Source organism: Pelobates fuscus, chromosome 1, assembly GCF_036172605.1.
Source record: "Pelobates fuscus isolate aPelFus1 chromosome 1, aPelFus1.pri, whole genome shotgun sequence".
Taxonomy (NCBI): Eukaryota; Metazoa; Chordata; class Amphibia; order Anura; family Pelobatidae; genus Pelobates; species Pelobates fuscus.
The window spans coordinates 469,184,858-469,205,349 of record NC_086317.1 but is presented as its reverse complement, the minus strand read 5'-3'; the positions used below and the strand labels follow the sequence as shown (position 1 = coordinate 469,205,349).

Genomic DNA, 20,492 nt, shown 5'->3' with positions numbered 1-20,492 from the left:
ACTATTGAATAATCAATAAAAAAAAAAAAGCAAGAACACCCGAATAAAATGTGCTCTATGGACAATTGACCACACTAGAGAGAAAAAAAAGCAGGAAAGACAATTGGACCAGTTGATAAATGCTATGTCAGTGCATGCAAAGACCATTCCATTATGGGTTCATATTCTTATGAAAGATAGCCCTCATTGCCATAACATTTTACAATTGGTTCACTTCTCTACTATACTACACATCTTTTTTTACGGTCAGTCATTGACTTTGTTTCTTTGGTTGTTTTCTATAGAGTTGGGTTTAGAGTAGTTAATTTCAGCAAGTTACAGACAAGCAGGAAGTGTAACATTACCTACATAAATCCAGTAGTGGATCAGATATAGCAGTCAGTGTTACTGTGAGTGCATACTGACAGCATTGGTCCTGATCCAATTCAGGGTGCAGCTGAATTCTATACACTCACAGGTCATGCAGGCAAATGAGACAGGCTGTCAATGCTGCACTGGATTTACACCACTGTAAATTAACCCAAATAAAAGGAAACTTTGTCGGCTCTGTTTTCCAGCACCTTAATAACCACAATAGGCTGTAGTGATTTTTTTTTTGTAGCAGTAAGCACTAGTTGTAAACAGCACGTTTAGTAAATTCTTTTTTACAGTCAATAAAATGACAGATTTTCACAGATACTGTTTTATGATTGTTTATTAAAAATAAATGCAGTCAAGCACACTCACTGATATGCAACAACAAAACAACTTATTGCGGAACTGTGTCAGCTTCCATGTCTATTGCGGGAAGACGAAGCATTTTTTCATATATTGCAAAATGTCGTGAACTGATATACAGACCGAACATGCCTTGGAGAATTAAGACAAAACTCATTTTTCTCAGCACTGGCTTCGAAATGGTTGTCCAGAAACGAATAACATTCCCCTCAGTAGGCAGGGGTGAAGTCTGATACCTGCAAAAAATGGAAACAATAATATGTACAAAAAGCTACAACAGAGAATGATTCATTTAGGTTTAATAAACCTGTTTTGTGAACATGTTACATATGCACTAAAAGAAAAAGGTTTTAATTAGGATGTTAGTAAACCTGTAAAAATGCATACCATTGCATACATCAACTGCAATTTTGTAAAATTAAACTACAAGGTAAATATACATTGCGGTTAAATAATACCCAACTACTGCACATTGTTTGCAGAAATGGTATATAGTATCCCTTACCTGCCTTCCGGTTTTCTTTAAAAATGTTTGTGAATCAACAAATATTTTCCAAATGTACATTAGGTGTGACAAATTTTTTTTTATAAAATAGACAGATTTTTTTCACATAATCTGCTGATATTTTGTGCTAGAAAAATGACTGCAGTATGTAGGCATAATTCCCATGTCCAGTAAACTGTCCATAACTGTGACCAGACATCCGAATATACAAGGACACTGCAAGCTACTATTACAGACTACACATATATCCTAATGTGTGGCCAAAGCCCTTCCTGCCTTCACAATGGGTTCCCGTGCCAGAGCCCTGCAAATAGCGATCCAAACTGCAGACATTGAAGGGAATATCAACTATTTTCTATAACAACAAATCAGCCTTCCATACTCTTCTAGGGGCTGAACTGTGAGCGTTCCCTCCCCAACTCAGAGTCATGTGTGTGCTTTGTGCCACCTATGTGTCAGATACTGTGAGAATATAGAAATAAAATGGAATGGCTTCACAAGGTGAGAGTAGAGACTGGGTTATTTTACCATAACCGTTACAATTTGCTCAAAAGCAACCCTTATTTACTGAAATAAAAACTTGTAAATACTCAAAAATAGAAACTGGGAATTTTAATACAAATCTAACTTTTCCGATACTGGTCTAATAGGTAATGCAGTAGCAACCAGGCATCCCGTGTGACACTATCTGGTGATCTAGGTGCCAAGAGCCCCTGCCAACTAAAAAAAACAGATTGCTTTATCTAGCTGATCTTGTTGCACTATAACAGACAGAAGGTGCTGCACTATGATGTTATCAACTTTGTTCAATATTAGAGTGTAATATCCTACAAAAGAGGTCCTGCTCTCACTACTAGGTAAACCGGGACTACCTCCCAAGCAATAGAAACGAATAATGGGTGAGATGGGAAGGTGTATCTCACTAGATCTGTGTGGAATAAACATTAATGCAAGGCATGCTAATCATGACAATTAAGCTATTCATATATCGGTTTCATATAAGAACATTGTATGTCCCTCCAACAACATGGTTCTACACAGATTATGTTGACTAAATACATATACAGGGAGATAAGCTTACCGTGCAGCTAGTCCCCCATTAACAGGTAAGGCCAAGAGTATTGGATATAGAGCGCCTGTCACAGATCCGATCAGCCCACCTCTAACCATAGTGCACAGAGAACAATTCAGGTCACCTGGGTACAGGAGAAACATGGAGAAAGCACAGGGTTAACATACAGTTTGGGTAAGAATTTTCAATTCTCATACTTCCCAAAGAAAAAGTAATTTTGTTGTGAATCACAAACAAAATGCATAATTTGCCTATTTACCCCCAAATCACCTCAGCTTGCTAGAGTACGTTATGGGTGAGGAGTATCCTAGTTTAACTCCAGTTTATAAAAGTGCCATAGAAATCATCCCTTTTATAAAATAATTAGGAAACACCCCCCTGGCTGTCAGACAGCCTGGGAGGTTGCAGCTTTTTTCCATTAGCTCCCCTAAGCTAAAAAAAAAAAGTGGTAGTCACGCTTTACTTGAGCATGCCTGTTATCTCCACCTCAAACATTTTCCTCCAAACCTCAGAGCGTGCACGTGTGCATCAATTCAGAGGCCACTGATTGGTTATTCCACTGATTGGTTACTTTCCTGTGAAGAGGCTGAAAGCACTGATTGGTTATTTTCATGTGAAGAGACTGAAAGTTCATAAGATCTGCAGCCTTGGCAAGCTCTTTAAAGATATACTCTGAATAAATGTGTATTAATTAGGGGTATATCTACTAAACAGTGATGTTTTTTTCCTGACCATTTGGGCAGTGGAGTGTTCCTTTAACAAATATGAATTTCAAATAGATTCAAGGAAAATATACAAAAATTACCTACATGTGATAAATTGAAAAAACTAATAAAATAGGAAAAGTCAATGTTGGTAGCACATTATCAAGCGTCCGTCTCACTCTACACTCTCTATTATTAGTTTTATCTTGGTCTCTTTAGTCCTGAGGTATAAAATGTAATATCAAAGTGAAATCAAACGTCTGTTTTAACAGATACGTCTTTTTTCCCTGCCTACAGTAAAACAGACATATTGGTTATTACTGTTCACAGACACGTTATTTTACTTTAATCCATACTACCATGTAGGAGCTCATCAGTTTACAATCAACGAATGGCGAACACACACAGTGATCAGTATGGTGATTTATGCTTATTGTGGTAGTGGTTGAGAGACTACTTGTCAAATGTATATGGGGACCAAGTTATAATCCCACTTGATTTCATAATACAATAAATCACCACATTTTGGCAAGGGGCTAAACTATTGCAACACCGAATAGAAAATAAAATTCTATCAGGATTTAAAGTTTCTCCTATAGTCATTGATAAATACAATTTAGCCCTGGTGAGTTTGCCACAAACCCTTCAGGCTTGCAGTAAGCTGTAATGTTTAAGGCCCGGCTAGTAGCGTACGATTTACATTTTAAGCCCTGCTATTAATATCTAAAGATGCATGGTTAAAATGTGCCTCATTCTGGGATATATCTGCTTTTACTGCAATGTTCAATTTAAAAAAAAAAAAAAATGTAAGTGGCTAAATATAAATTAAATGTGCGTAACTTTTTGCACTGGTCTTTCTTGCATTACCCATAACATTTTTTTATTTTTGATAGTTAGATATTTATTAATGTCTTGTTTTTTTTTTGCTCTCCTGCAATAAACCAAGGATTTCACCAAATACAGCCTCAGTATGAACTTACAATTGACCAATTAAATGTATTTCTATAAGTTCAGAATGCAAGGTACGTACCCTGAAGCAGAGGCTTAGATACCAGGCCACCATAGGTAGCCACTGTAGTCAGAAAGGGAAGAACAGCCATTGGTAGACTTGATAGAAATCGGGCCTGTGTAACGTGCAGAATGTTCCGGAATAAGCTGTTGGCTATCAGTCCAGAAAAAGCCCCATTTATGCCAAGGAAGACAGATCCGTATATAAACATCTTCCTGAGAAACAGGCCAACAGAATAAAACGATCTGAGTGTAAACGTACATTAAAAGGAATATTCTGCTAAAAATATATATTTTCAGACTTCTGAATCACTACAGAAAAAGCTTACTTCTCTTTAAAACAAAACTGTTAAGACTTTTTGAAACACATAAATTCAAAGTTTCTAACATTCCATTGTAAAAAGCTGTTCACCTTGTGGTATACGGCAGATGTCACAAGTTAGCCACTACAGTGAGGTGAATGAGGGTCACAGATTGCATTCAAGAGGTGCTATGCACATTACTTTAAATTACACTAGTCACCATAACAACTTTAGCCTAATGCTGCAGTTTTTGTGCTTAGATCATGCCTCTGAATTCTCACTGCTCAATTCTCTTACATTTAGGAGTTAAAGGACCACTATAGTGCCAGGAAAACATACTCGTTTTCCTGGCACTAGAGTGCCCTGAGGGTGCCCCCACCCTCAGAGTCCCCCTCCCGCCGGGCTCTGGGATGAGGAAAGGGTTAAAACTTACCTTTATTCCAGCGCCGGGCGGGGAGCTCTCCTCCTCCTCTCCGCCTCCGATCCTCCCTTTCGGCTGAATGCGCATGCGCGGCAAGAGCTGCACGAGCATTCAGCCGGTCGCATAGGAAAGCATTTACAATGCTTTCCTATGGACGCTCGCGTGCTCTCACTGTGATTTTCACAGTGAGAATCACGCAAGCGCCTCTAGCGGATGTCAGTTAGACAGCCACTACCGGCTTTGGAGGCTGGATTAACCCTATTATAAATATAGCAGTTTCTCTGAAACTGCTATGTTTATAAAAAAAAAAAAAGGGTTAATCCTAGAGGGACCTGGCACCCAGACCACTTCATTAAGCTAAAGTGGTCTGGGTGCCTAGAGTGGTCCTTTAAATAACTTGTTTCTGTTTATGCAGTCCTAGTCAGACCTCCCCAGGCTGTGACTGACACAGTCTGCATAAAAAAAATGGTTTCCTTTTCAATTAGAGGCTAACTTATTTCAGATGTTTTTATCTCCTGCTTCTACAATGTCTAGCAAGCTATTAACAGTGCCGGAGATAAGAAATTCTAAATTAAACAGAAATTGGAATAAAGGGAGTGTAAACGTTAGCTCTTACTTTACTGGAAGGGAGACTGTAGAAGTCACAAGCCGGGAGGTGTGACTAGGAATGTATAAACAAAGTGATTTAACTCCTAAATGGCAGAGAATTGAGCAGTGAGACTGCAGGGGCATGATCTATACAGCCCAACTGCTTCATTAAGCTAAAATTGTTTTGGTGACTAGTGTACCTTTAAGGGATGGAGACAGGATGGGAAGTAGTTAGACTGATATATCTGGGAGTTTAACCCCTTAAGGACACATGACATGTGTGACATGTCATGATTCCCTTTTATTCCAAAAGTTTGGTCCTTAAGGGGTTAATTCAATACGTCAGGGTATATTGTACTGAAATCCCTGAATCTACACCAGAATTCCTTTTATTTGGACCGAGGGATGCATACTATTTAAGCATTACAAAATGTACTCAAACTGTTAAAAAAAAAAAAAAAAAACAACATTATACTAGTTTCCATGGCGATTGCACTTTTCTCCAGAATTGTTCTTCATAAATGCCACTTGATACCGTAGCACTTTGATGTGGTTATTGTAATCTGTTTGTTCGGTTGCACCTTCTACAGGGAAGGCTTTCTAGAAACCTGCCTAAAATATCTAATTTAAAACCCAGCTTTGTATAGACTGACCGGATTGAAGACCACAAACATTGGATGCAAACCATATTCATACTCACCGGTCATTCTCAGGGAGGCGGTTAAACCGTTCCATTAAAAATGCCTCAATGTCTACTTTTAACATCTGTTGGTCTTTCTTTCTTGACAAAGGATCTTTTTCAGACATGTTGTACTGCTGCAGAAACATTATTGTTACACATATGCATTTTAAAGCAGCTCTGTCACCAGAAAAACAAATTAAGCACTTCATAACGATTGTGTTGGAATTTCATTAAAATTCCATTATAGTCAAAATATATGATAGGAAGAAGTAAGGACTAAAAATCCTACTTCGACAAAATGTGGAGATACCGATGTCAGAACCGATGCGGGCTTCTTGTAGATCAAGCGTCAGCGGGCTCTATGGTGGATCGAGCGCCAGCAGCTGAAGAAAAGGTGGTGGGGACAGCTTAAGGAAGCAGAACTCACCATAGCTGCACCCCCAGGCCACTGTACCCTAAGCAGCAATGTCACAAAATATGCAAATACCCCAAAAGTTACCAGCAGTCATTTTAAGGAACTGAAAACAATACATACCAAGGCCCTGTTACTAAATAAAGCGGCAACAGATCTGGCATTATGGTTATATGGTCATATTGCGAGAACAATACACACATAGCGGAGAATTGGCTAAGCCATTGGTAAACTGGCAACCTAAAAGTTTTTCTTTGGAAGGAGGGAAGTAGAATATGCCCAGCGAAAGTGACGACCACTAGAGGTTACCACTGGACAACTACGGATCTCTATAGTTTGGTATGGGAGGAGGAGCATGGGGTAGGAGGTGATATGATACCTAATGATGCCATGACTAAAGTGTTAGTTTGTGCTTGAGTAGTAAGGTTTTAGGTGAGGTGTGAAATACTTAAAGGGATAAAGGGACACTCCACTGCCCAAATACAAAAGGTAATAAAATTAAATGTATAGTAGTTAAATCCCAATTGAAAACATGCATGTTCAATGAGAAGTCTTTGCAAGGTAGGTGTTCTGGGCAATTGCCTGTCTCTTGAGTGAGGTCCACTGAGCTAACCATACCAGGAAGTAACAGAAGCAGTTGTCCTCTTGAAAGCCAGTTTGGTGTAACAATGTTGATTTATTGAAGTGCCAATTTCTATTGAAATCTTCACTTTTTGTAAAATGAAGAAAAATAAGAGGACACACACTTTAGGGGACGGGAATGGAATGTTGCTTTAACTTCCTTAATTTATCTTTTTAATCTTTAAGTGCATAACTTGTTACACATAGCAAATGAAAGGGCTACAATGTCATCATCAGTCCGGTAAAATCCGGTTAAGCTCTAGAGATGCCAGACTGACCCTGTGGACTCGGACACATCACTTACATGGAGGTGAAAGAGAAGAAAAGTACTGTCCTGCAGTTTGTAGAATATAAATGTAGAAGAAAACTTAATATAAATGTTGTAGACGTCATTTAAGTGGCTCTGTCACAGTCTGGGGTCTTTGTATAATTTGCAAATACACCTCATGGTGACTGCTCAGTTAGGTGTCCAGCGGTTGCGTGGTGCAGGGGAGTTTTACTAATCTGAGGACAAAAAAGGAGCAAGGGTGGAACAGCGCTACAACAACTGATCTCAAGGGGGCTGCACACCTGAAAATGGGGTAACCCTCAAATCCTTCCGGAGAAAACTGAACCAACAGAACAAAGGCTACAGGTTGCGCCAAATAAAACCGATAAGTAACTAAAATAGCACTAAAAATATATGACTTATACAATAAAAAATACAAAAGGTATGCAAGAGATAAAAAGTCTTTTTGGGTCATAAAGGTCTTCAAGTGTTCAATAGATGTCTATGGTATGACTTCAAACATCAGCAGCATATGCAAAAGAAAACATGGGAAAACAATAGTGCAATATTGTAAGTCTATGGACTGTAGACAACACTGAGATAAGAATTGCCAACTAATGTCTTACAGAGCTATAACCAGCTCTCGGTAAAACAGCGTACAGTGGTATTAAACTCCCCACTTGTAGGATATCCCTCTGACGGTAGTTGCAGTGTAGGCCATATACAATAAAAGAAGAGGAGAAGGGCCATAGTGCTCTCCATATATGTAAGTTTGAATAATAGAAGAAAATATACTTACAATTTAAGGAGCAGACGGACCGCTCTATGTTTCAGGCGTGGGTGGTTTTTTTTTTTTTATAAATAAAAAAAATATTTTAACTGAGTGCCTGAAGGCTTCCAATGCTCTTGCCTACACTGCACGGCACCACATGCGGCAACCCGGAAGTGATCGCTCTGGGTGCCCTGCAGTGTGGGGGGGGGGAGAAGGGGGGGATACTCCAAATTTCCATGTGGAGTATGTTTCCAGTAAAATATGGCAAATCTGTCAACTCTTCTTATCTCCACGACCAGTCACCCATCCACAGAAAAGAATAATCTCTATGTGAGTTAAAGCAATGTTCTCTATTGGGCTAACCTTGGCCACTCGAGGTGGCTGCTGCTCTCTACAAGGCCAATATAACCATCGGCGGCGTACATACCGCGGTCGCAGGGGTCGCAGCTGCGACTGGGCCCGTCACTCCAGTGAGCCCGGTCGCCCTGCGGACCCCCGCGACCGGGTACCAGCTGCTATGTTTTGCGGCCCCGGACCACGCGGAAAACCTGTTAGGGGGGAGAGGGTCAGAGTAGAAGGGGGAGAAGAGGGTCAGAGTAGAAGGGGGAGAAGAGGGTCAGAGTAGAAGGGGGAGAAGAGGGTCAGAGTAGAAGGGGGAGAAGAGGGTCAGAGTAGAAGGGAGAGAAGAGGGTCAGAGTAGAAGGGGGGAGGGTTAGGGTAGAGGGTGGGGGGAGGGTTAGGGTAGAGGGGGAGGCAAGAGGGTCAGGGTAGAGGGGGAGGCAAGAGGGTCAGGGTAGAGGGGGAGGCAAGAGGGTCAGGGTAGAGGGGGAGGCAAGAGGGTCAGGGTAGAGGGGGAGGCAAGAGGGTCAGGGTAGAGGGGGAGGCAAGAGGGTCAGGGTAGAGGGGGAGGCAAGAGGGGGAGGGTAGAGGGGGAGGCAAGAGGGGGAGGGTAGAGGGGGAGGCAAGAGGGTCAGGGTAGAGGGGGAGGCAAGAGGGTCAGGGTAGAGGGGGAGGCAAGAGGGTCAAGGTAGAGGGGGAGGCAAGAGGGTCAAGGTAGAGGGGGAGGCAAGAGGGTCAGGGTAGAGGGGGAGGCAAGAGGGTCAGGGTAGAGGGGGAGGCAAGAGGGTCAGGGTAGAGGGGGAGGCAAGAGGGTCAGGGTAGAGGGGGAGGCAAGAGGGTCAGGGTAGAGGGGGAGGCAAGAGGGTCAGGGTAGAGGGGGAGGCAAGAGGGTCAGGGTAGAGGGGGAGGCAAGAGGGTCAGGGTAGAGGGGGAGGCAAGAGGGTCAGGGTAGAGGGGGAGGCAAGAGTGTCAGGGTAGAGGGGGAGGCAAGAGGGTCAGGGTAGAGGGGGGGCCCACGGATTGTGTGTACGCCATTGATAACCATAGTGACTCTCCAGCCGATGTTGATAGTGATTGACATATGAGATATCGCAGCCTGCGATAACTGTAGAGGTTATTTATCAATGAGGGGGGTGAGAGGGTCCTATTAACACAGCCAGGCTGCACGTGACCTTGACACCCAGCCTTTACCTGTAAACACTGGGGTGCCTGGTATTATAACCCCCCTTAACAGCACTCACCGTGCTCCACAGTCACAGCCACAGAGACACTGGCGGTCCGTTCCCAGCCGGGAGCTCTCAGCAAGACCCTGGGCGAGATTCACAAATCCTGCATGGCAATGGGCGCCGCCATCTTGCTTCGGTCAGGTGACAGGAGCCGGATGACGTCACGGGGCCGCCTGGACCAGCTGCCTGGGCAGAGTGAGTGCAGGCTCTGCACCTGCCATGACCCCCCTTCTCCTCCCCCTCCTCCTCCTCCTCCTGGCTGAGTGTCTGAGTGTCCAGCACTGCCAGCAATAACCAGCACCCACTCACCTGGCATGGAGACAGGGGCCAGGAGGAGACCCACACACTAACACCCTGCCACTGCAGGCTCACACACACACACACACACACACACAAACCAACTGCACTGGATTCAGCTCATGGGATGCTGCATGGGTGCATAGCCTGGCACACTGCATGCTGCTTGGCACTGGGGGGAGAGAGGGTGCAGGAAATGCATCTAAATACTGCTCAGACAGGCTGGCAGGCTGTGCACTGAGTAGACTGACACCCTGCAGGAGGTACAGCTGGACCCTGCAAATAGACTGTTACTCTGGAGGGAGTGCTGTCCACATACTGGCAGTCTGGAGGGAGTCCTGAGCAGACTGGCACTCTGCAGGAAGTACAGCAGGACCCTACTCTGGGGGGGAGAGCTGCCCAGATAGGGTGGCAATCTGGAGGGAGCTCTGTGCAGACTGACACCCTGCAGGAGGTACAGCTGGACCCTACAAATAGACTGTTACTCTGGAGGGAGTGCTGCCCACATACTGGCAGCCTGGAGGTAGTCGTGAGCACACCGACACTCTGCAGGAAGTACAGCAGGACCCTACTCTGGGGGGAGAGCTGCCCACATAGGCTGGCAATCTGGAGGGAGCTCTGTGCAGACTGACACCTTGCAGGAGGTACACCTGGACCCTACAAATAGACTGTTACTCTGGAGGGAGTGCTGCCCACATACTGGCAGTCTGGAGGGAGTCCTGAGCACACTGACACTCTGCAGGAAGTACAGCAGGAGCCTACTCTGGGGGGAGTGCTGCCCACATAGGCTGGCAATCTGGAGGGAGCTCTGTGCAGACTGACACCTTGCAGGAGGTACAGCTGGACCCTACAAATAGACTGTTACTCTGGAGGGAGTGCTGCCCACATACTGGCAGTCTGGAGGGAGTCGTGAGCACACTGACACTCTGCAGGAAGTACAGCAGGACCCTACTCTGGGGGGGAGAGCTGCCCACATAGGGTGGCAATCTGGAGGGAGCTCTGTGCAGACTGGTACTCTGCAGGAGGTACACCTGGACCCTACAAATAGACTATTACTTTGGAAAGAGTGCTGCCCACATAGGCTGGCAATCTGGAGGGAGCTCTGTGCAGACTGGCACTCTGTAGAAGGGGCTGCAGGGCACTCTACCAATGTACTGGGAATCTACAGAAAATCCTGCCCACATAGACTGGCATTGTTCAGGGAAGTACTGTAAACAAACTGGAATCTGGACATGCAAATAACTTGCCACTCAGGAGGGGAATAAAAGCTGGATATTTCAGCTAATGAACTGAACATTAACAGTCATCCTGTGTGCAATGTATCTCTGAAACCTCTTTCTGGAGCTGTATTATAATCAGATGGCATTCTTTTTATATTTCGTTTTCTAAGGTGGCAGAAACCCAGATCTAGTAAATTGTATTTACAAATGTAACCCTGCCTGCTGTTTTCTTCCTGTTTGGATACATTGATATTCTGATACATTCCAATCAACTGGAGATACTTGCACATACATTTATTTGCATTCTACTTGGCTTCTAGGAACTTAACTTTTACAGTTCTGTATTACACCAGGCTGTTAAAAACACAGTTTTAGACATCTTTTGCCCCTAACATCCAGTGCCAGTCTGAAGATTATTATTAAGAATGCCAGTGAATAAGAAAGGTGGGCAAATGAAATCTCATTATTTTCCATCCCAATATCCTTGGATGCACATTAAAACTTAATGTGAAAGTTTCATATTCCCCATCCTTCATATTGTCTGTGTATTTACAATCATGCTGCATTCTCTGTCTAGTGTTTTATAATGTGTGTTATTTTAGAATTACTTTTAGTTTTACATTAATGTTTTATGTCTAGGTAATGATTAATCATATTGCAAAACAATGACCCATTTTCATTCACGAATGACCTTATCATGTTAGATTTATGGTTTACGATTTGAAATAATAGTTGTGCATTTATAACACAAGTTGAAGTTTATGTTGGTGGGTTTAATGCACACACCATAAAAACTGAACACACATTAATGTACATTCTGATGTATAGCTAAGTTTTGTGTTAGCATTCTTCCATACATTGTTTGCATTAAAGGAACACTATAGTCACCTAAATTACTTTAGCTAAATAAAGCAGTTTTAGTGTATAGATCATTCCCCTGCAATTTCACTGCTCAATTCACTGTCATTTAGGAGTTAAATCACTTTGTTTCTGTTTATGCAGCCCTAGACACACCTCCCCTGACTATGATTGACAGAGCCTGCATGAAAAAAAAAACTGGTTTAACTTTCAAACAGATGTAATTTACCTTAAATAATTGTATCTCAATCTCTAAATTGAACTTTAATCACATACAGGAGGCTCTTGCAGAGTCTAGCAAGCTATTAAAATAGCAGGGGATAAGAAAATCTTAATTAAACATAACTTGCACTAAAGAAAGCCTAAATAGGGCGCTCTTTACAGGAAGTGTTTATGGAAGGCTGTGCTAGTCACATGCAGGGAGGTGTGACTAGGGTTCATAAACAAAGGGATTTAACTCCTAAATGGCAGAGGATTGAGCAGTGAGTCTGCAGGGGCATGTTCTATACACCAAAACTGCTTAATTAAGCTAAAGTTGTTCAGGTGACTATGTTCAACTTTGTTTGAACATGCAAATTACACTCAAGTGATGTGTTCACACATGTACATTTTGTTGTTCTTTGTAATAGCTTGATTTTATTATTGCTGAGAAAAGAGACTCATCAGTCCCAGCTGGTTGCATGCATTGCTGTGTCAATAGAATCACTAATGCAGTATATAAAAAAAATACTCTGATTTCAAAAGTGATCTGAAACGGTAATTTAATAGATACAGTATGGAGAATAAAAGAGCTTAATTAACTTCAATAAAATAATTATTATTGGGGTAATGCTGCTTTCAAAACAAATATGGTTGCATATTTTCAGTAATCTGATGTATTTTTGGTATCTCTTCTGACAGCGCTATTTACTTAAGTGTGAATTTTTGGCAAATCTATGTGAATATCACATTTGGAACAATTCTCCATGCCAGGGACTTTGAAATTCACTCTGAATTTCTGACAGATAACACCTTACTGCAAGGGCTCCCAATTAATTTTTCCTGTGGAACCCTGGAAAACAAATTTGCGCCGTAGCACAAACCTTTTAATAAGTGGCTTTTTTATTACTATTTTCAAATATTGTGCTCATAAACAGTCTAGTCTTATGATACTCCTGACGCTTTCGCTTAAAAAAGGCAATGTCTTTTTCTTTGTACTCTGCGTGGTTTTGCTCAAAATGACGACGTAATTTAGCAGGTGCTAACGAACTCTTTGGCAATATTTTCTTGCAAACTAAGCATTGTGCTTGAGGTATATTTTTATTTCTGGCACTTGTGAATCCAAATGACAAGTAGCTATCATCTTTGTTTGAGAAGAAGATTGGCTAGCATTGTGTGCTTTTCTCTTTTTTTGACTTGTCACTTGTCTCTGCTATTTGAGGAACAGTAGATAAAACTATTTCGCGCATGTTTTCTGGATTTTTACTTGTATATTCTACTTGTTCGGCACTTATAGAAACTGAGAAAGAAGTAGTAATATTTTTTTTCTCTGAAGAGTTACCTGCTTTAACCAGTTCTTTATTGGTAAAAAAAAATAAACACTTTGAAAAATACAGATCTCACAACATGACTGAAAAGGATGCTGAAGGCTCTCTCCCAGCCAAGCTAAGTGGCTGGCTCATGGCATGGCGGGTGCTAGCGCGGGCTCTGACAGCAAGGCGTGCTGAGGGCAAGGCAGGCTTAAGATTGCGCTCCCGCGATCTCTGCTGTTTTTGATCTTCCGGGAACAGCAAGTAGCGGCGGCCATCTTGGATATGGCAAAATGCAGCGGAACCCCAATTTTGTTCTAGGGTTCCATGGAACACTAATTGGGAAACAATGCCTTACTGAATAGCATGTCTATATGCTAAATAAATCTAACAAGACAATGGCTTACTTACTTGAAGTAAACAATATGACACTGAATACCCCTTCTTTGTATTATTATTATTATGATATTTATAGAGCGCCGTCAAATTCCGCAGTGCTTTAACCCCTTAAGGACCAAACTTCTGGAATAAAAGGGAATCATGACATGTCACACACGTCATGTGTCCTTAAGGGGTTACAATGGGTGGACGAACAGACATGTAGTTGTAACCAGACGAGTTGGACACACAGGAACAGAGGGGTTGAGGGCCCTGCTCAATGAGCTTACATACTAGAGGGAGTGGGGTAAAATGACACAAAAGGTAAGGATAGTATTAGACTAGTGACAGTTGCAGAAGAGGAATCAGTTGGGAGCTATTAACAGTTTAATTGATACGCTTTTATGAAGAAGTGTGTTTTTAACGATTTTTTGAAGGAGTGGAGACTGGGTGAGCATCTAACGGAGGAGGGAAACGAGTTCCACAGGAACGGTGCAGCCCTCGAGAAATCTTGAAGGCGAGCATCAGAGGTGGGAGTACGGGCAGAAGATAGACGTAAGTCTTCAGCAGATCGTAAGGGCCTAGACGGGACATACTTGTGTATGAGGGAGGATAGATAGGTGGGAGCAGCATTATGTAGAGATTTAAAAGCAAGAACCAGAATTTTAAATTGAGCTCTATATTTTTTAGGGAGCCAATGTAGGGACTGACAGAAGGGTGAGGCATGGGAGGTGCGGGCGGACAGGAAGATGAGCCTCGCCGCCGCATTCATTATGGACTGTAACGGCGCAAGTTGGGAGCACGTAAGACCACTGAGAAGTGGATTACAGTAGTCAAGGCGAGAAAGGACAGTGGAATGGACCAACACCTTAGTCGCATCTGGTGTTAAGTAGGGGCGGATGCGCGCAATGTTTTTGAGATGGAAATGACAGGATTTGGCGATAGATTGCAGGAGATGAAAAACGTTTAAAAAAAGTTACATCTGATTGAGAGTGAAACCATTTTTTTTCATGCAGGCTCTGTCAATCATAGCCAGGGGAGGTGTGGCTAAGGCTGCATAAACAGAAACAAAAGTGATTTAACTCCTAAATGGCAGATAATTAAGCAGTGAGACTGCAGGGACATGATCTATACACTAAGACTGTCTCATTAAGCTAAAGCTATTTTGGTGACTATAGTGTCCCTTTAAGCACTATACATATATCAAGGTAGGAACCATGATATGACACCGAATAAGGGCCCAAACAAGCATTCTATGGGCTTAATTGGCTTCTGATTGGTCCATGTCATCTCTGTACCACCAAAAAGTACAAGAATGGAGCCGCCTAGATGAGGTGGTCACTTCAAGAGCGGACGGGACGTTTCGCAAATTCAAACTATTAAAAGACGTGTGAAACGCTGAATAACGTTAAACACAGATTCTTCACACAAGAGTTGAATAAGCAGAGATTCCTTTATTGCTTGTGCACAAGGAGAGTGTCAAAGAAGACTGCCCTTCCTCTATATGAAAAACACATATCTTATATACAGTTAAAAAACACAGCGTACGTGCCAGGAACAGCATAGTGACAAAAGATCAGTATCTCGATGTATGCAATAAAAACACAGTACCCTGTAATTACAGGTGATACTCGAAAAATTTGAATATCGTGCAAAAGTTCATTTATTTCAGTAATGCAACGTAAAAGGGGAAACTAATATATGAGATAGATGCATTACATGCAAAGCAAGATAGTTCAAGCCGTGATTTGTCATAAGTGCAATGATTATGGTTTACAGCTCATGAAAACCCCAAATCCACAATCTCAGTAAATTAGAACATTACATGCAATCAATAAAACAAGGAGTGTACGTAGAACAATATCTGACCTCTGAAAAGTATAAGCATGCATATGGACTCAGTACTTGGTTTGGGTACCTTTTGCAGCAATTACTGCCTCAATGCGGCGTGGCATGGAAGCTATCAGCCTGTGGCACTGCTGAGGTGTTATGGAAGACCAGGATGCTTCAATAGCGACCTTCAGCTCTTCTGCATTGTTCGGTCTCATGTCTCTCATCTTTCTCTTGGCAATGCCCCATAGATTTTCTATGGGGTTCAGGTCAGGTGAGTTTGCTGGCCAATCAAGCACAGTAATCCCATGGTCATTGAACCAGGCTTTGGTGCTTTTGGCAGTGTGGGCAGGTGTCAAGTCCTGCTGGAAAATGAAGTCAGCATCCCCATAAAGCTAGTCTGTGGAAGGAAACATAAAGTGCTCCAAAATCTCCTGGTAGACGGCTGCGTTTACCTTGGACTTAATGAAGCACAGTGGACCAACACCAGCAGATGACATGGTTCCCCAAATCAACACAGACTGTCGAAACTTCACACTGGACTTCAAGCATCTTCCAGTGTGAGCCTCTCCATTCTTCCTCCAGACTCCGGGTCCTTGGTTTCCAAATGAGATGCAAAAGTTGCTCTCCTCAGAAAAGAGGACTTTGGACCACTGAGCAACAGACCAGGTCTGTTTTTCTTTAGCCCAGGTAAGACGCTTCTGACGTTGTTTGTTGTTCAGGAGCGGCTTGACAAGAGGAATACGACATCTGAAGCCCATGTCCAGGATCCGTCTGTGTGTGGTGGCTCTTGATGCACTGACTCCAGCCTCAGTCCACTCCTTGTGAAAGTCCCCAATGTCACGATTCGGGGAACCCAACACGCTAACACACACACAGACAGAAAGTGTGCAGTACCGGACCTTAGAGTGGCCGGGCTAAGCACACACAGAATAGTCAGGAGACAAGCCGAGTAAGGGGAACCAGAAAACAGAATAACGAGAAACAAGCCGAGGTCAAAGGGTAGGAGAAAGTCACAAAGTCAGTATAACAAGCCAGGGAGTACGTAACCAGAAAGCACACGTTCATTATCAATACTCTAAAGCAAAGACCACAACAGGGCACTGAGAGACAGGAAAGGTAAGTATAAATATCCTTGCCTTAATTCTGATTGGATAACTTCCAATCAGAATTAACAAACACACGTGGGGGGTATCTATGCCCCCCACTGTGATTGTTGCACTGTCGCTTTAACACCATGAGCAACCCCGGCGTACTGTTATAGGTGCCGGCTCCCAGCGTGCAGCGTTAGACATGCTGCTGCTGGGGGGAGGAGGAGGAGAGGACGCCGCTCGCCAACCAGTAGGGGAGGGGTGTGAGGAACTGACTCTGCTGGGTTTCGAACCCTGGTTTACATGCTGCTAAACCTCTTCCTTACCACTACACCTCTCTCTTCAGCTGTGTCTGGTCATGTGTCTGGTTCTTGGCCTATAAAAGCCACTTCCTGTCTCTGTACCTTTGCCAGATTATTGTGGTTCCTGTACTCTCTAATCAAGCTTGTTCCTGTTTCTCCTACCTGTTGCTGATTTTGGACCGTTTTGACTTTGCTGCTTCTCCTTCCCACTGACCTCGGCTTGCCTCACTACGATTATCATCTCTCTGTTCCAGTCTCCCATCTCTGCTTAAGACCAGAAGGCCACTCAAGGCTCAGGGGCTCAACCACCTGGGTAACGAGTGGCTACCTCTGGCAGAAAACATTGCTGATCTGGCTACTGGCCTCCAAAACTTTGTAACATCAATATCATTACAGAATAATCTGGCCCATTCATGGAGACCGTCGGATCAGATTCTGCATTGGCCCAGCAGGTTGCTTTTAATGCACAGACCATTCAAGTGCTGCAGGATCAGGTAGCTGAACTGCAAAATGAAGTTCGATCAATGCATGGTGAGCTTACCAGCTACAGGGCACATGATGTTGCGGCTGCTGCTGCTGCTACTACTGTTACACCTGCACAAGATGCCCGCTTGCCTCTACCAGAAAAATTTGGAGGAGACCGCAAAAAATTTAGGGGTTTCCTAAATCAATGCCGTTTGCATTTTATGATGTTACCTAACCGTTTTCCATCTGAAAGAGAGAAGGTGGGATTTATTTTCTCCCTATTCAAAGATGAAGCCCTGGCTTGGGGCTCCCCTTTTCTGGAACAGGACAGTCCAGTCTTGGGAAATTTAAAAGACTTTCTTGAGGCCATGTGCCTAGTTTTTGATGACCCCAATCGCTGTGCTACAGCAGAAGCCACTCTCCTTCATTTACATCAAGGGAGGCGCTCTGTAGCTGAATATGCTGCTGAATTCAGACAGTGGGTTGCTGATACTACTTGGAACCAATCAGCCCAGAGGTTCCACTTCAGAAGGGGTCTCTCAGAAGCTTTAAAAGATGAGTTAGCTCGTGTTGATCTTCCTGTTGAGTTTGATGCATTTGTGCGGTTGGCTATCCGTATTGATCGGAGACTTTCAGAAAGAAGATTGGAAAGACAGGGCTCTTTTAAACCAAGTGCTACTCCTACTTTCTATTCAAGAATTTCTACTCCGACCCCACAAACACCTACAGAATCTGAACCTGAGGCTATGCAGGTAGATCTAATAAGAGGGTCATTATCCAATGAAGAAAAACAGTGGCGACGCACTCACAATTTATGCCTGTATTGTGGTAGTGCAGGGCATTATGCCATCAATTGCCCTAGCAAGTCTAAAAGAACAATAGCTATGACTGCTGAGGGTGCACAGATTCAACACCAATCCCAGATTTCAGACCAACTGGATTCTGTCACACAACCCTTGTTTTCTCTGGCTCAGGGTGAAGAGGGTATGATGACTCAACATCCTCATTTGGTGGTGCCTATCACTTTGCAATATGGTGATAATAAAATTTCAACTACAGCTATGATAGATTCTGCAGCAGGCGGAAACTTTATGGATATCAAATTTGCAGCAGGAAATAAAATTCAGTCTATCCCTAAATCTTCACCTGTGTTAATGGAAACAGTAGACGGTTCTCCACTCACGTCAGGCCCGGTTACACATGAGACTGTGCCCTTAAAATTGATGCTGGAAGTGAATCACCATGAGTCTATATCTTTCCACCTAATTTCCTCAACACAGTTTCCAGTGATTTTGGGTATACCCTGGCTTGCTCTGCATAACCCACAGATTGATTGGAAGACTAGAACTTTGTCCTTTCCTTCAGAACACTGCTTAATAAATTGTCAACCCTCTAAGGCAACAACTGTTGCCACAACAATTAATGAAATGGTTGATACAAACTTAACTAAGCTTCCTCTACAATATCGGGATCTTGCAGATGTCTGTGATAAGAAGAATGCTGATCAGCTTCCACCTCACAGGCCTTATGATTGCCCCATAGAGCTGCTACTTGGAGCTGCTATCCCATTTGGCCGTATATACTCCCTTTCTGAGCCTGAATTGAAAGCACTTCGTGAATACATACAAGAAAATCTTGCCAAAGGCTTTATTCGACCATCTACTTCTCCAGCAGGAGCTCCTATATTCTTTGTAGAAAAGAAAGATGGCAGTCTACGGCCATGTGTCGATTACAGGGACATTAATAAAATCACTGTTAAAAACCGCTATTCCTTGCCTCTCATTCCTGAACTTCTGGAGAGACTACGTTCAGCTAAAATATTTACGAAGCTTGATCTACGGGGGGCATATAATCTGGTTCGCATAAGACCAAATGATGAATGGAAAACAGCTTTCAGAACCAGGTACGGACATTACGAATATCTAGTAATGCCATTTGGGCTTTGTAATGCCCCTGCAACTTTTCAGCATCTAATCAATGATGTACTACGGGATCTCCTGGATCAGTTTGTTGTGGCATATTTGGATGATATCCTGATATTTTCTGATAATCTTGAAAATCACAGAAAACAGGTCTGCATTGTTCTTGAGCGCCTTCGTACCCACCACCTATACATTAAACTGGAAAAATGTGAGTTTGAACAAACAGAAATTCAATTCCTGGGATATGTAATAACTCCTAAAGGTTTACGTATGGACGCAAGTAAAATTAAAGCTGTGCTGGACTGGCCCATCCCCAAGAATGAAAAAGATATTCAGAGATTTGTGGGGTTTGCCAATTTTTACAGGCGTTTCATTAAGAATTTCTCTGCCGTTATTACACCGATCACTGAACTTACACGTAAAGGGACTTCTTTTCAGTGGTCCAATAAGGCTGACACTGCATTTTCCAGATTAAAGACTCTGTTTACATCTGCCCCTATCCTGGTACATCCTCAGCCAGAATTGCCATTTACTGTAGAGGTAGATGCTTCTGATTCAGCTGTTGGGGCTATACTGTCTCAAAGGACTGGACCTAAGATGTTGTTACATCCATGTGCCTTCTATTCCCGCCAGATGTTACCAGCAGAAAGAAATTATGACATAGGGAAAAAAGAACTTTTGGCTATAAAAGCTGCCTTTGCCGAATGGAGACATCTCTTGGAGGGAGCCACCCATCCAATTACTGTCCTCACAGATCACAAAAATCTGGAATGTATTCAATCAGCTAAGAGACTGTCAGCCAGACAAGCGCGCTGGTCCCTATTTTTCTCAAGGTTTAATTTTTTGATTTCATACCGCCCTGGTTCCAGAAATGGCAAGGCAGATGCCTTGTCTAGGATAGCTGACCCCCTCCATACTACAGTAACCAAAGCCACCATCTTGCCTGAGAGTAGATTTTTAGGAGTTACCTTTCCTTCTGATCTA

At 42.9% G+C, this 20,492-nt stretch overlaps 2 protein-coding genes across 3 annotated transcripts in view; one reads left to right on the top strand and one right to left on the bottom strand.

Moving 5' to 3' along the window:
- Positions 1–676: 676 nt before the first annotated feature.
- Positions 677–9,781, bottom strand: TMEM126A (transmembrane protein 126A). Its single transcript, XM_063431358.1, has 5 exons — positions 9,653–9,781; positions 6,018–6,133; positions 4,029–4,222; positions 2,304–2,418; positions 677–953 (listed from the first exon to the last, which is right to left on the bottom strand). Exons 2-5 carry the CDS (start codon positions 6,122–6,124, stop codon positions 749–751), a joined length of 621 nt encoding a protein of 206 aa, XP_063287428.1. The 5' UTR covers positions 6,125–6,133; positions 9,653–9,781; the 3' UTR covers positions 677–748.
- Positions 9,782–10,869: 1,088 nt separating this feature from the next.
- DLG2 (discs large MAGUK scaffold protein 2) overlaps positions 10,870–20,492 on the top strand; it is a 1,308,393-nt gene continuing 1,298,770 nt past the window's right edge. For both annotated transcript variants that reach the window (XM_063431313.1, XM_063431306.1), the window contains exon 1: positions 10,870–11,598. In XM_063431313.1, coding sequence (XP_063287383.1) covers positions 11,580–11,598 — 19 coding nt within the window. In that variant the 5' untranslated portion in view covers positions 10,870–11,579. The remainder of the gene's footprint in view (positions 11,599–20,492) is intronic.